Below are 17,334 nucleotides of genomic sequence, written 5' to 3'. Positions count from 1 at the left end.
TGGCGCTTGACATTTCTAGGTTCCTAGGTTGGATCTTGTTTATGCTTTTAACTATACAGGGATACTAAACCTGAATCACAGAGAATCTTCGCTTCATTATGATTTTCAGAAGGATGGCGATGACCAAAACCTGCAAAAAAGTTTAAAAGGTTGAAAAAAGGGATCAGCTGGCAGTAATGACAATGGAATACAGAATGTCCAAATAAACAAGATTGAAAGTGAAGGTGCATAGATCAACTTATGGGGCTGCAGTAAGTAAACCAGTTGGATGTGGTGTGATGTAAAATAACCAAATCCAACTTATTTGGATCAAGCATTATCAAAATCATAATTGTACTCGTGACGGGAACTCCTTACCAGACATGGATCTGATTATCTCCTTACACTTATCAAATCTAATTTTACATGTAAATAACCTAGTCACTTTCAAATCTTTGTCAGATATGGATATTTTCATTCTTTCATTCAATTCAAATTTAAAATCTCCATATCAGATGTTAATAAATCATCCAATTGGATCTTGTATGTTCAATAAAAAACATGAGTTTTCAGTTGGATATCCACTACAAAAGCCATACAACAGGCATCCCTAAAGAGCTCCACTTAGGTATAAAAAACATAAATTTTCAACAGGCACATGATGGAAGTGGGTAGATTGCATAGGCATTATGTGATTTGCCTTGCAAGGTTTGGAACCACTACAATATCTCTGCAAAGGAATTTCAGATGAACCAATATAGGGCTTTCATTTCCATCAATTTCTACCCTATTGGATAGATGTCTCTGATGAGCCCATCACTGCTCTTTTTTATATTATCACTTTCAATTTCCAGTGTTTGAAGGATGCTAGTTCCCATAACGAAGTTCAAGATGAAAATTAATGGCTTCAGTCATAGGCAGTTAAAAGAACATCATTGGAAAACCTCCACCCAGGTACTGAAACCCACGTAGCATGTAAGTCAAAAGTTTGTAGGAATTACTAGACATGCTTACAGCTTAAGCATTATCAAATTAAACTATGCCAGAGGCAGAAATGATACTGCACATGTAATACATCACTGAGTTAAGTGAATGACTGACTAGACGCATGAGATCTTTAAAATAACTATAGAATAAAGAATGTGGAGAAGTATTTAAAATGATGATGATCTCCAAATAAGGAAACTGCTTAAAAAATGAATACCTCTAACTAGAATGTCCCAACTAGTTGAAACATCAAGCAAGTGAAAAAAACAACATTTTCAAGAATGAAACATGAAAATGTACATGAATCTGGGTACCACAACCTTTCTCGACAGCCAATATACCATAACTACAGCAAGCAGCTCCACCAAGAATCTTATCCTAGTTAATATTTAGAGACTTTACATTCAAAGAGTAAACATTGCATGCATCAAATTTTCAAGAATATTTTTGTTAAGAAAGATTCATCAATACTAAAGAGAAAAATGTAGCAAATCTCAAGGGGAAAAGAATATAATAGTGAATAGGAATATAGGCTGGCTGTTTTAAATGGAAAACATGAAAATGTGAAAAACTTCTCAAAAGGATTTTAAGTAATTTTACCAAAAACACAATGATATTGTTGCAAGCAGCTATGTTTTCATATTCCTTTCTTTTTCAAAAAATTTGGAATATCACCTGCATTTTACAACTAGATAGAGAGAAGTGAAAACCAAAATCCTGATATGAGACATGCAAAGATGGTTTTTCTAAAAACCGAACATTCAATTAAGTGTTCCCAATAATAGCACAGAATCTACCGGACTTGGAGATTCCAGGTCATGGTATGGGTTGTAATCTACCCTGAGAAGTCAGCAGTCCATGGAAGGACCCACGCATGTGTATGAGTGTGCGAAGATTGTGGTTGTGTGCATGCATGTACACAAGCTTTTGAAATCTATTGTGCATGTGCATCACTGGGTTGTGGCAAAACAATCCTCTAGAGAAGGATCAATGCACTGGAATCCAATGATTTATGATACTCGGTCACACGTCACCAGTAACACATATGGTGTGACCAGTAACTGTGAGCTTGAATAATTCCTTTCCCACTGTCGACAGTAAAAGATACTGCTCTAAATGCTTTCAAGGGTACAACATGGAGTACATTTTAACTGCAGTTTCTAAACATGATTGATGTCTGTTATTCAAGTTAGAAATGACATCAATCCCATAGAATAATGCAACTCATGTATAAAATATATGTACAGAAAGAAAACACTCACTGGTGAAAGACTAAATTCAATTCTAGGACAAATGAAAACATACCTTCAGGTTACTGAGCATCTTCACGGTTGCAGGGTTAAAATACAACTGCATCGGCAAAGGTAATGTACTAATTAGCTAATTGGAAAATTATGGACAAGCATGCATGATGCAACAATTATCCACCAGATCAAAGGCTCATGCATTCTTATGCATTATCAATATGTTCATCAGTTTTATTTTCTGAAAGTATAAACTGCTAGTGATCGATAACATGTTGAATAAATTGTAAATTTGTATATGGGGCTTGTGGAAACCTGCATTATAAATTTCAGATAGTTGTTGACAGCATAAAGAAGGGCTGGTACAGCAAGCAGAGCATTGCTACGAGCTGCCTGAAGCAGAACATTTGCAGACGTCTTATAGTCAGTATGCAAGCACCATATTCTTGTAAAAGAATCTCAAAATAAATAAAACAAAATATAAAAAAATAAAGTGATCAATATTTTCTGTAGTAAAAAAGAAAACATAACAAAGCAAATCCCATGAAATCACAAAATAAGTAGTTAATGCTTAACCAACTGTAAGACACAAGGGCTTCGCTCATCTGGTAGGGGCAACTTGTGAATGTCACTAAGTTGACAGGACGTCACAAGTTCGAAACCCACAGGTGGCGTCCCTTGCAGCAAGGTTGAAGCTGGGTGTACTCCCCGGTGGGCAGGGGGGACCTCAAGGGTTTTACCAACTGGAGGCCAGGTTTTTCAATTGGAATATCCAAAAAAAACTGTAAGACACAAAAACAATGCATTAATCCTCGACCACCTTCCATATAATTAGGTAATTTTGTGAGAATACATGAACTGGCAAGCTTGATTCAGAATGTAAGCTATATCTGGACTTTTTATATTGTAATAAACCTCTTCTATATTTTCTGGCTCACGATGGGGCAATCTTTCATACAGAAATAATTTTTTATTCATCATCACATAAACTTTGTATTGTAACAACTGAAGCATCTATGCACTGTCATGTATGTTATGCCTTTGTAACATAACAAATGCACACTTTGTTGCAATAACTTCATTTCTTTCATCTTAAACTTACTAAAAGAATTTATGCCTACAATTAAATCACTTAAACTCCTATCATAATTATGTCATCAACATAGAGGAGTATGAAGGCAGCACCTCTATTGCCACTACAGATGAAAAGTGACTCCTTATTAGCATTAATAGGAAGTCTAGAACCACATTCTTAAGGCTTCCTCTGGGTTAGATTTAGGATTCTTCTTTTAGTTTGACATGCAAAAGGATGCTTTTAATGTCCAATAGACATAACAGCTAGCCAAATAATAAGGTAAGATACATAATTATCTTTGCACTTACTATCTTCTACATGAAACATCCTCAACATCCAATTCATATTGTTGATTATACCATTTTGCAATACTTGGAGATGGCCCAGTGTATAGAAAAAAATTCTAGAATGAAAACATGCTGACAGTGGTAGCCTTTTCAGATATTGATTGGCTGATGATCCTAATGAAAGAAGGCCTATATTGGGGTATTGTGTGTTTGTTGAAAGAAATTTGGTAGCATGGTGTAGTAAAAAGCAAAAGCCCATGGCGTGATTCAATACTGAAGCGGAGTACATCCCTATGGCAGCAACAATGTCAGAACTTACATGGATTAGACATATCCTAACTGAATTAGGAGAGAGGATTCTGAGATCTATATTATTTTGCGACTATCAAAGCATGATTAAAATCTCATTGAATCCTATACAGAACCAAACATGTTGAAAAAGACCAAGACACATTGGTACAGAAAATCTAATAGCTGATGTGTTCACAAAAGAGTTCACAAAACAAAGATTCTTTTATTTAAAAGCCAAGTTGACCATGGTGAAAACCATGTACAACTTCAGGGAGGCTGTTACGACGTGATGTTTGGATTGGAGATGTAACGCTTGTGAATTTTGTTACATGAATAAACCTGAATTTTTATGGCCGAAATATTATATGGGTTTTATTTTTGAATTTGATTTTTATTGGATCACAGATATTTTATTTGGATCTTCGATATCGGATCCCTGATATCTTATTTGGATTCTGATATTGGATCTCAGATATTTCATTCGGATCTTCGATATCGGATCCCTAATATCTTATTTGGATATCTAACATTAGATCCCGGATATTTTATTTGGATATTTGATATCGGATCCCCGATATCTTAATTGGATTTTTATATTGGAATTGCGATAGTTTATTTGGATCTTTGATATTGGATCCATGACATTTTATTTGGGTCTTTGATAGTGGATTCTTAATATCGTATTTGGATCACTGGTATTGGGTCCACGATATCTTAATCGGATCTCGAATTTTTAGATCTTCTAATTCAAGTCCCAAAAAAACTGGATTTTTGTACGGACCCGGATAGTCCTAATATGGATACAAAAACATAAATGGATCTTGGATCCTCATTGAATAGATCCGATCACCCATGAAAAAAAAAGGTGTGACTCCTACTTGGTAGGAGCTGTTAGTGCACGCCATCACGTGTTGGGGCGTTGCAAGTTCAAACCTAAATGGTAGGTCGCATATTGGGTGGGGTTTGTGCTGAACCCCAGCTGGACAATATATATATATATATATATATATATATATATATATATATATAACTTAAGAAAGGGGGAAAAAACAGCACTCGTGGAATTTCCCCCATTCACGCCTGCGGGAGAAAAAGAGGGGAACCAAACCCCTTGAATCTCTCTAGCTCACCCCTCTTTTCCCCCTCTCACCCACGATCCCTCTTTTCTTTCTCTCTCACGATCTTCCATCCCTCCCTCTCATTCGCTCTCCCCATTCCTCTCTACCTCTCTCACGAAATCCCTCTTCTCCCTCTCATAAACCCATAAAACCCTATCTCACGCATTCAGCCTTCCTCTCTCTCGTGAATCCACCATCCTTCTCCTCTCTTCTCTACACTATTTTGAGGAGGCTGCCAGGAAAAGTGTTGTTGTCACAAGGAGGGAACAGCCAGGGTGTTCTCGATTCAACGCTGAGGTAGGGTTCTATGGCTTGTTGTGTATAGGGTTTCAAGGCTGTCATAATATGGATGAAACGTTATATACCAGAAATTTTCTGGTGTATCTGGTTCTGCGTGAAGAGCTGGGTTGTTCAAACAGGGTCTTCCCTGTTAAAAGTAGGATTTCTGCACACATATGAGTGTGTTAAAAATTTTGCATACCCATATGTGTGTGGGTGAACATTTCTGCACACATATGAGTGTGTTAAAAAAATTCTGCACACCCATATGTGTGTGGGTTAACGTTTCTGCACACATATGAGTGTAAAAAATTCTGCACACCCATATGTGTGTGGGTTAACGTTTCTACATGCATATGAGTGTGTTAAAAATGTTGCACCCATATGTGTGTAAGTTAACGATTCTGCACACATAGGTGTGTGTTAAAAAAAATCTGTGCACCTATATGTGTGTGTGTTGACACTTTTGCACACATATGTGTCTGTGTTAAAATTTTTGCACAATATGGCTCAAACAGGGTATTAAAGGAATTTCTGCACATATGTGGATGCTAAAACTTTTGCATACATAAGTATGCATGTGTTAGAATTTCTTTACGCATATGTGTATGTTACAACTTCTGCACATATATGTATGTGTGTTTTAAAATTTCTGCACCTATACGTGTGTGTTACAACTTCTGCATACATAGGATACGTGTGTTAAAACTTTTGCACCTATATGTGTATGTGTTACAACTTCTGCAAAAATAGGATATGTATGTTAAAATTTCGGAACCTGTATGTGTTATACAACTTCTGCATACATAGGATAAGTGTTACAATTTATGCACCTATATGTGTGTGTTACAACTTCTGACTACATAGGATACGTGTGTTAAATTTCTGCACCTATATGTGTGTGTGTGTTACAACTTCTGGATGCATAGGATACGTGTATTAGAATTTCTGCATATATGTGGGTGGGTGTGTTAAAACTTTTGCTCACATGGGTGTATGTGTGAGTAATTCAATCAGATGTTATTTGCAAATATAAGTCTTTAAAACGCCTTTATTGGCGATCATCCCCAATCACCTTCATTGGTTATCTCCATAACGTATCGACGGTGTCACTTCTTAAAGATCATGAAAAGAAAGAACGAGCCAAAAGAAGATTCCAGGAACACAAAGAACAATATTCTAGCCCAAGAGTTGCAAAACAATATAGTGTAAAGCAAGAATAAAATGGTTTGAACAAAATAGTAACAATTTTAGGACTCAGTAAATATTAAGAAAGAAAAGAGGAGCATCTCTCAAAGATGGAATTAAATCATAATCAACTTATTTTTCAAGAAACCATAACATTGATCATAAGAAGATTTGATTATTTAAAGGAGATATGATTCATTAAGAAGAGAGAAACAATTATGCATAAAAATTATTTTAAATGAAATGGTGGTCTTCCAAAAAGCACACCAATTTCTCAAAAGAATGTCTATTAAAGACACTTCAAACAAAAACCCATAAAAGGGTATAAGTGGAAGAGCACAATAAAAATGTATATATATATATATTTTTAACTAGAACTTTTTTTTTCGGATGCTCAAGGTTGATAACTACTGTGTGAATCAGTAGACACTTGTATGAATTTATTCTATCCATGCCATTTAGTTAAAAACAGATTTTCGTTTTACATGAATCTGCTCATGTATAAGTCTGATTTTCTGTTCTTCTTTCATAAAAGGACTGAATTTGATATCCCTCTTAGTGATTGAGAAAAATGTTTTAAATCATCGCAATCAAACCTAGAAATCAGATACAACCTGAACCAATAATATGAATCATCAGAATTAGGCTTATCTATGTATTTGTGTTGCTAATAGATGTGTATGACAGGCATATCAAATCTGAATATTTTTTTTTAGCATGTCCTGTCCAGTTAGAAATTTTATGAGGGTCAACTCTTATTGCTCATTGAATCTGAGTTGCATTAAGCATGATATGTCAAACCTATTGAATTTAAAGTTTAACTAGTATATGCTCTAGTTGCTCATGAGATTTGGAATTTTTGCCCTTTATGCTTACATGTACACGTTGAACCTGAAAGTGTTGTGGAGTATGTGGGGTCATGTTCGATGAACTCAACCTTCCCTTATGACCAAGTATGATAGGGTAAGCAGAAGTAGGCTCATATATGAGCCTGCGATTCGGGTGAAGCATCGTGGTGCTATATAAGCATGTGTTATGTCATTATGTGTGCATTGGTCGTAATGGTGTTGTAATGCATTAATGTATGCACATGGGTTGCCCGGAACAGGGCATGTAAACAAAAAAGGTTGTAGGGTACTGCACATACACCTAAAATTTTATAAAATTAATATGCATGCACACATAACCGTAATTATTGTCTGACTGGTTTAAAGACACGGGGGCACTTGTTGCTCGACTGATTTAAAGGTACCGAAGCACACGGAATGGATTTGCATAAATAAATAAATATTGTCATCCTACCTACCTAGGGTGAAAATCTTTGGGCTCATGCCACTACGGCAGTGTGAATCGTTGCCTATGTGGGTACTTGAAACATTGAGCCATTGGGTTCAATACATGTTGGGCACCTGTGAGATCAGGTAATAAAACTCGTGATAACGAAATTAATAAGATAAATAAACCATTCAGACTCGGGCTTGCCTTGGAGAGGGTAAGTGGTACAAAACTTTGGGAGACGTGTTATCAAACTTCCAGTGGCAATGACTCGTTGGTATCCAGTCCACGGAGTTAGGGGGTCGGATTACCAATTTGTCATAGGTAGTAGATTCAAGTTCTTCTGCAGAAGTTAGGAGTGCATCCTATATTTGTTCGGCCTTTAAAAGTTTCTCTCGGTTATTATACCACTCTCTTTAGATTTCAGATTCAGTTAGACATTCGGGTTAACAACACATGTAGCATAACAAACCCTCGGGTGTTCTCTTCTGTTACGTTTGCCTTGGCCTGCGAGTACCTGTGGGATAATAAAAAGAGAAAACTCAATTATTTCATTTTGTGCTTTTAGTTCATGTGGAACTTGTGTTATAATGTGCCAAAAAATGCTTATAATGATCTGTGGTTATTTATATGTCATGAGTGAGCTATGAAATTAATTGTTTCATGTGATATTCATTTAATCATATCATGATACGTTATAGTTTTACAATCTGCTGATAGTCCATAGAATTGTACATCCTTGTTACATTGTACATATGCATAAACATAGTAATTCTATTGATCAAATTGGTTGTAGTCTCACCCTACTATTTAATCATTTCAAGTGAGGAATAGACGGTGCATAGCGATTGCGGGATGTTGTAGGAACCTTGATGCATGAATTTTTTATGTTCCCGGGGCAACTTTAGATAGTTTAATTATTTTCATTTCTACTCTTGTAATGAACTTATAATCTTATCCCATGTTAGACTTTCTTAAAACTTGTGGAATGATATCTGTGATGTGCCTGAGATGTTTGACCCAAAGTGAACTTAGTAGTTCCGCTGTGTTTAAAAAAAAAATTGCTCACAAAATTGGGTTAAAGTTTCGGAGCATTATAGGATCTGGATCCAGATCCAAATCTGTTGTTGCTTCTGTTGGTATTCATAATATGTGTGAAGTATTATTGTGTTTTTAATATTTTGTAATTTCAATTTTGCCCTTGTAGCCGTTATTTCTATGTACATTAATCATGGGGATATTCTTGTAATCTAGCTTATATTAGAAAGAGGTATAAAGAAATAGAAAACACATGACTTCCCTCATAGTGAACCATGTGAATTTGCAGCTCCATACTGAATCCTATTCTCTTGTTTCTTCTTGCTGTGTGATTTCTCTGGATTGATTGAAGATACTAGAAGCTTACAGAAATTCCCATCTTAATGCCTAAACCAACATACTGCTCAGTAAAACAATCAGTCAGGAATACTTCCTCCTATGGAACTACCTTAATATATATTTGTTTTTTGTTTCAAGAATATGAGTCGGCCGAATTACTTCAAGAAACAAGTCAGAGTTTCAGGCGGTTCATGAACAGGCAAAAGCATCACAAGGGTGATGTCCAACAACTAGTTGTCTTCCTCTGCAGTCATAACATCTACCAAAGAACTAACACCTGAATTGGGCCCACTTTCACTAACCAAAAAATAGCAAAACATCATGAATTTTCAAGTCAAAATATTCCAGCAGGACTTGGTTGGAGCCCAGTTAGAGGAGTCAACCTATGGAAAATGTGTCAGAACAACCAATCGCATAAATGGATGTAAAGGGAAAATGCCAAACTGATGCATGAAAAATTGCAGCACAAGAATTTTTGAGTTAGGTTACTTAGCACTTTGAATGGCAATAAATAGGACATGAATCTTGAAACTTAACATATGATTTGCATCAAGTTTAAACTCATAAAAACCCAGAAACTGGGAAAAATGCAACTCAAATATGAACCTTGAGAAGACTAACTACATCCATTTTTATCTTGAAATGAATACATAGCAAAAAAAATTGTAAACATTAGCAACAACTATTAGAAGACATCCATAATCCATCACAAATTACTAATTAACAGTAAAACTACATGGCGTATGTTAACCTTTATCAATGCATTGTAGCAAGAAAATCTCTACATAGAATATAACAGAAACATCATTGAAATGAAGCATATCCTTTGTTGAATTATATCCAGTAAACGTTGATCAGGTATCAAAAGTCACATATAGGAACCAACTCAAGCAAAAACAAAGATCAATAACAGAATTCATTTGATCAATGTTTATGTAAAAAAAGGATATGATTAATTGCAAGGTTTTAAAAAATAAAATTCTCTTGTAACATTTAATTAACACAATACAGGAACATAAGCATACTGACTTGGACAAAAGTTGAGATGGAAAGAAGAGGCCTCTCTCCCACTTTCTGGTGCCTAGCCTGCAATGACAATATGATTGCAGTGATGTACATCTCACAAAATGCACACTTGTGAATATAAGAAATTTTAGCATCTATTGGATTGACCTTAATAATGATAATAGCAACAACAATAATAACAGTAAATAACAACAACAACAATAATAACAGTAAATAACAACAACAACAACAATAATGATAATAATAATAAGTCAACCCAGTCATTGCATGTCAACAAACATTTTCTTCAGTTTCTTCAAACACAAAAATACTAAAAATACTTTGCACATAAACAAAGGTAGTTAAAAAAACATTGCAACCAATGTTATCGAAAGAGTGACTCAATGTGCAAAAGGCGTGCCTTGCATCAAGGCGAGGGGCTTTTTGCCTTGAGGCACAAGCCTAAGGCGTAAACATAGTTGAGGTGTGTGCCTCATATGCCTTGAGGCACGCCTCAGGGTGAGACACACAACTCATATTTGCGTTGTCAACTGGGGATAAAGCCCCATTTGACCTAGAATCAATTAAAAAAAGAGAAAACAAAAGGTTGAGGGCCCGATGTTTTAGGCACCTCTCCCCTTTCGTCTCCTCCCCTCTTTTCCTCCCCCACCCCTCCTCTTTACCTTCTCAGCAACCACCAAGGAGTCTCTCTCTCTTCTTCTCCCACCCCCACCCCCCATTTTTTTCTTCTTCCCTAACTCTGCTTCTTCTTCTTATTCCTTCCTCCTTCTTCTTCTTCTTCTTCTTCTTCTTCTTCTTCTTCTTCTTCTTCTTCTTCTTCTTCTTCTTCTTCTTCTTCTTCTTCTTGATGACTGTATGTGTCATTTTGTAATGCAATTAATTGATTGTGAGACAGTTTGCCTATATGAAGATTGTGTATGTTGATTTGCCACTCAGTTTGTGTAATTATTTGCAAGTATGCATGTGATTATGTATGTACATGCAATCGACTATGCATGTCTTGGATAGCTTTTTGATAGGTAGATGTACATGTAATTGACTGTGTATGTGTAGGTTTGTGCATGTACATATAAAGATTGTGTATGTACATGTAATCGACTGCATATGTGTAGGTTTGTAATGTTGTGAATAAAGATTGTGTATGTAAATTTGTGACTGTTAGTTTGTGTCATTAGATCATGGAAATTAAAAATAAGTTTAAGTTTTTTTTTGGAGACCAAGTATGGATAATTAGATACTTAGATTGTGAATGCTTAATTTTATATATCAGAAATTTAGATAAATGAAGTTGTTGCATTAATGTTATTTTTACATGTTATTCTCATATTTCTCGGTATTTATTTAAGATTTTTTATTTCTTAATGGTCGTTGCTTCATCAATAAAAGCAATTCTTTTATTTACTTGTGTTTTTAGATATATTTTAAAGTTTTTTTAATTTTTTTGAATATGAGGGTTGAGGCTTACACTTTACGCCTTGAGGTTTATGCCTCGCTTCATATTTTGGTGGAGCGCTTCGCTACGCCTCAATAATTTTCACAACATTGATTCCAAACGACTTTAAACAATGGATTCAGAAAGTTACCAGCACATAGTTAGTTACGAGTTTGCTTAGTAGATCACTGGCATATATTCTAATCCTCACCTGATTAGTTTCTTATAGAATATCTATTGCCTCAAGATGTTATCCTGGAGTTATTTAGCAAATAAAGTGAAACAAAATCCAGCTAGCAGCCTTGTGATTCCCAGGCCCAAGTTTTTTAAGGCATTTTATCTTTGAAGAGTTCATATTCTGTGTTTAGAAAGTCTTGATGCTATACAATACACATGAGATCAACTAACTTCCATATCTGATCTCCTTTTAGCCACAAGATTTCACGAGTTAAAAAATTTCAACCATTCTTGTGCTAGAACATGCAGATCTTAGGCTTGTAAGAAGTCTAAACCCTAATTATCTGGGTAATTCCCTTGGATGTGGAAGTTCAAATTCTAGGCTGTTCCAATGATCTGTTCAGTTGCTCAGTAGGTTTCTGGTTTCTGAAAACCATGCAGCAACATCCATACTGTTGCACTGAGTTTTCAGCTTCATGTCTCAAACCTTATCTAGTTTTCTAAGTGGCCAAAAGTTGATTTCAACACAAGAAGCTCAGTTTATACAAAAAAGACAGACATGGAAGTATCACATTCAGCACTAAAATATTTTATTATTGGCTGACTATGTAAATTATAAATTAATAAACATTTGTTCAGATGCAACCACCACCACAACAAACAAAAGATAGGGACAAGAACTCAACTTCAAAGATATCAAACATGCACCTATGTCACATGGGTGCGGGTGCGGGTGCGACACGGGTGCGGCGCAATTCTAAAAATTTTGGACTCGTCTCTCTCTCTCTCTCTCTCTCTCTCTCTCTCTCTCTCTCTCTCTCTCTCTCTCTCTCTATATATATATATATATATATATATATATATATATATATATATATATATATATATATATATATATCCTGTGTGCATATATGTGGATATTGTCCTCTAAAGTTTGGCACCAGCATGAGTGTTTTTATAAACTTTGCAAATTGTACTTTTGCCCTTGCAGAAAGGGGGGTCTGGGGGCTCCCCCCGGCGCAGGTCCCACTGCGTGGTCAGCGGGCGGGGGTCCAGGGGGGGGCGCCCCTGGCGGGGGGCCGTAGGAGGGTAGCGCCCCCCGAAATTTTTTTTTCTGGGGCTTATGTTTGAGACTCATGCTATATATATATATATATATATATATATATTTTTTTTTTTAAATATATAAAAAGATCATTTTTTTTTTGTTTTTTACCCTAAAAATGGACAATTTTTGGACTCTGTCAACATTGACTGAGTCCAAAAAAGGATGAACTCGGCCTCGACTCGTTGACCGAGTCTGACTCGACGTTGACCGAGTCTGGGCCATGTCTGAAGCCGCACCCGTGTCGGGGCGTGTCGACTCGGGTGCGGCGCCTCCCTAGCCGAATCCGTGTGACATAGACATGCACCAATTGACTATCTTATTCTTGCCTCTTATATGATTGCAATTGAGACCAAGAAGGCACCCCATTTTGGTGAGAGAAGGCCTGATGCGGCTGCAGCTGATGACGATGATGACATATCTAATATATTATTTGCAAGGAAAGAAAGTTAATCAATCTTAAGATGCCTCCCCTTGTTTCCTTGATGACAAACCAAAAGACACTTCACTATAACCATGAACAGCCAAAAGACCAACCCATTTATGGTGAACTACTTCAGCCAGAGGAATCTTAAACTGTATCATAGTGATCTCCTTGCCTATGCAACAAAACACATCCCAGACAAAAAAAACATTTTGTGCTTCACAGTGATGTGAAACACTAAATGCTAAAATACACCACTTTCTAGGAAATACAAGTGCACAGATCTGCTTATCTTTGTGCAAATTTCATGAAGAATTTCATAGCAGAAAAAGTGTGATCCAAGGCTATAACAAAAAGACAATAAAAGCATACCTGGAATAAGAGCATAATAATGGCAAAAAGCATTTTTGTAGCTTCTGTCAGGAAGTTCACACTTATAGGACTAAACTTGAATTTCCCATCTACCTTGGACATAAAGACTAAAATAGGCTGCAATAAATAAGAAAAAACATCAGGACAGAATCTACAAGATACTGTAAGCCAAAATTCAGCATGAAATAAATAGACATTGTGTGTAACCAACAACTGATATAGGAAAAGAGAAAACCATAGTCACCAACATGGTCTTGCAATAACATCAATGAGGGTATTTCTTGGAAGAACTTAAATAAGGCACTTTTCTCAAGAAAATCTTAGAGTTATTAAGAAAATAAATAAAACTAAAACAACCAAAATTTGCAAAACACAGTATTAATGCAGAACTTTTATTCTAGAGTTTTTCAATTTATCACAATATTTTTTTTTATTGTTTATCAAAAACCTTTTAAAACATGATACATTCAAAATAAAAAGAAATTTGGTGATTGATAAAAACAAGTGTTGTAAGTATTGTACCATATTGTACAATATGGTACGATACGTATCGTTACTTTTGGGTTTTGCGATACGATACACACCCGTATCGTACGATACAAGGTATATCGTACGATACACCTTCGATGCACTTTAAAAAAGTCGAAAGTTATTTTTTTCATTTTGGGTTTTAAATACCTTTTGAAGGGCTAACCTTTTCATTTGTCTATAGGTCATTAGAAGTGCATTTCCACTGTTTTTTCACTCAAAGAAGTAGGTTAAGGTAAAAAAATGCATTTTCACCATTTTTCCACTCAAGAAAATGGGTTAAGGTAAAAAATATTTATTATGAGTAAAATTACAAAGCTACTCTCCAAAAAACATTCACCTCGAGGGGCCCCACCAACTTACCGCGAAGTTGGATCCGCGAAAATTAAAGATTTATATCAAGGTAGAAATCAAGCTCCACGCTCTTCTAACAAAGATGGCATAAAATAATCTAGCATGGCAATAGGGAACTCAAGTAATGAGTGAAAACCGATTGAAAATCGAGTGCAACTATTGCCATAATATTTTTGTTTATGTAATACGAAAGTATGAGTCTTGTGGTATGTTCTTAATTGCATATTTAATATTTTGCAGTGTTCTTGTGAGGCATGCATGCAATATTATCTATGATTTTATATTAGTTGATGTTTGATGATGTCTTATGCGGCTCATAGAGACATAAAGGATTCATATGTGATTTTATGGTTGTATTTTGTGCAATCCATTTAATTTACGATACGGTGTTACTTTGGGCCCAACCAATATGGGCAACGATACGATACTTACAACCTTGATAAAAACAACAATTTGCTGCTGCACAAATCAAAATATCAAAATATTGCCAGACTTAATATCGCAATATAGAAATTACCTGTAGTCCAACCAAGATGCAATCACCCACAACCAAGAGAACATTGAGGGCTCGAGATTTTGATGACATTTTACTTCTATGACGGTCATATGCCCTGGAAATGGCCTTAGTAGTTGGGGACAAGCCCAATTTGGAATGACAGACGCTACACTCCACCATCCCATTCTTCATTATGATACCTTGGCCCTTCCAATTCAGAACCAGTCTGTTAAGCTGCTATATCTGAAAGTTCTCCACTAGATAACACTCATGGTCCTGAATCTGCAAAGTGTGAGGTTATAAACACTGGTAAAAAAACAAATTGAATACTAAATAATTAAAAGAGGAAAAAGGGTGCTTCAAAAAGAGAGAAGAAAAAGAAATGACCAAAAACTAAGAATAAAATAATTTACTTTAGAACATAAGTATGATTAAATTTCCACCTCTTCCATTGATGAAAAGGAAAACTTAGCATGAACAAAAAAAATGAGCAAGGTTACATAAATATGACATTAAAAACTCATAATATAGAACCAAAAGATGATATTAGACTCCTCTAATCTCTAATGTCTTAAGCTGCACAAGAAGGTTAAAGAATTTTGCCTTCCATAAGATGCTCTAGAACACTCATAAACAATGCTCATACATGTATGGTAGAGGTTAACATCATGTTCCCCAAATTCCACCAGGTTACAGAAGGTCACCAGTCAAACAATTCAATAGAGTGCAAACCATCATGCTGCTACAACATCAACAATTCTGTATACATCTCCAAAAGAACCTATTAGCAGAAAAGAATCATAAATAGAGAAAGAACAATTAGCTAATGTTACATGATTGCCCCAGTTTACTGCAAGACCATATTTTAATGGAAAACTCTACAGAGGAAGTTGTCACACACCCTTGTAGCCATATCCATGTTGTAATGAAATACAAAAGTGCACAAATAGATGCCACTAATGGGATTACAAGAATGTGCACAAAAATACAAAGCCTCTTATGGGCCAATACAAACAAGAACACAAACCCCTTATTGTAATGAAACAAGGTACAATGGAACAATAGGGAAACAAAAACAATGCCAACAAAGGGCTTTAATAAACTCACTTAAAGTTGGTCACTAATGGACCAAATACAATCTCAAAAGAGATAAAAATACCAAACAGCACAAGAGGCATACAAGCCTATAAGATGGGAAAAAACTCTAGAGAAAACCCTCAAATGCTTCTAAAAGCATTGAGGAATAACAAGGGAGTGAGGCTCTATTTATAGAGCCTCACTCCAACACATGGGAGGCAGTCCAGCTCTTTGGACTGCCTTCCAACAGTCATTATTATGTCCAACGTCTAGTTGGACTGCTGCCCAACAGTCATATTTTGACTGTTGTGCACAACAATCATATTTTTTACTGTTGTGCACAACAGTCATAAATATGACTGTTGTGCCTAAGCTGTACAGTTTATTTATTATAATGTTAAATTACATTTCAGTCCCTAGTGGACTGTACTATATGATAAAAGACAAAAATACCCTTATCGGGTATTTGGATACAATTTTATTTTTAACACTCCTCCTCAAACTTATGGGGAAATCACCGAAAGTTTGTTAAGAAGATACAAAAATTGAGGTAGTGGAAGAGCTTTGGTGAAGAAGTCTGCAATCTGAAATTCGGACTGAACATATGGCAATGTAATGGTCCCCTTCAAATATTCTTCGCGAACATAGTGACAATCCATCTCAATGTGTTTTGTTCGCTCGTGAAATGTGTGATTGCTGGCTATATAGATGGTACTTTTATTATCACAGCATAGCTTTGAAGGTTCTGAGACATCAACACCCATATCGGAAAGTAGTGCTCTCATCCACACAACTTCAGTGGTTGTGGTAGTCATTGCCCAGTACTCAGCTTCCGTAGAGGATAAAGACACTTTCTGTTGTTTTTTGCATCGCCAAGAAATGAGAGAATCACCTAAAAACACACAAAAGTCAGTAGTTGAGTGATGGTTATTGGGATCTCCTCCCCAGTCATATCAATAGCCGAACCTTCCCATTTTGGTTCCAACATGGGTAATTCATCCCAAATAGGAGATAAAATACTGTAAAAATCTCTTACACTTTTATCTCCTTGTTTTGAATTACGTACCTTATCTTGGACATAATAAAGTCTAGCCATATCCTTTTGGATAAAAGTACTTCTTAGAAAGCCCCATGCGTCACATGCCTTCTTGAATTTGATGATATTGGTGGCGATCTTGAACTCCATGGTATTCATAAACCATGAGAGTATTTGTGCATTGCTTGCATCCCAATCTTCCAATTT

At 35.8% G+C, this 17,334-nt stretch overlaps 1 protein-coding gene across 1 annotated transcript in view; it reads right to left on the bottom strand.

Moving 5' to 3' along the window:
- The window catches only part of LOC149843143 (CMP-sialic acid transporter 5-like), a 78,684-nt gene that overhangs the window by 53,792 nt on the left and 7,558 nt on the right, over positions 1–17,334 (bottom strand). The window contains exons 2-7 of the mRNA XM_089999617.1: positions 15,036–15,296; positions 13,637–13,753; positions 10,130–10,186; positions 2,526–2,603; positions 2,272–2,316; positions 71–130 (exon numbers count right to left, since the gene is read on the bottom strand). Coding sequence (XP_089855743.1) covers positions 71–130; positions 2,272–2,316; positions 2,526–2,603; positions 10,130–10,186; positions 13,637–13,753; positions 15,036–15,206 — 528 coding nt within the window. The 5' untranslated portion in view covers positions 15,207–15,296. The remainder of the gene's footprint in view (positions 1–70; positions 131–2,271; positions 2,317–2,525; positions 2,604–10,129; positions 10,187–13,636; positions 13,754–15,035; positions 15,297–17,334) is intronic.

Source organism: Nuphar pumila, chromosome 3 (assembly GCF_984573655.1).
Source record: "Nuphar pumila chromosome 3, dmNupPumi1.hap1.1, whole genome shotgun sequence".
Classification (NCBI taxonomy): domain Eukaryota; kingdom Viridiplantae; phylum Streptophyta; class Magnoliopsida; order Nymphaeales; family Nymphaeaceae; genus Nuphar; species Nuphar pumila.
The sequence above is the reverse complement of the archived record's forward strand: the minus strand, read 5'-3'. Positions and strand labels throughout refer to the sequence as shown.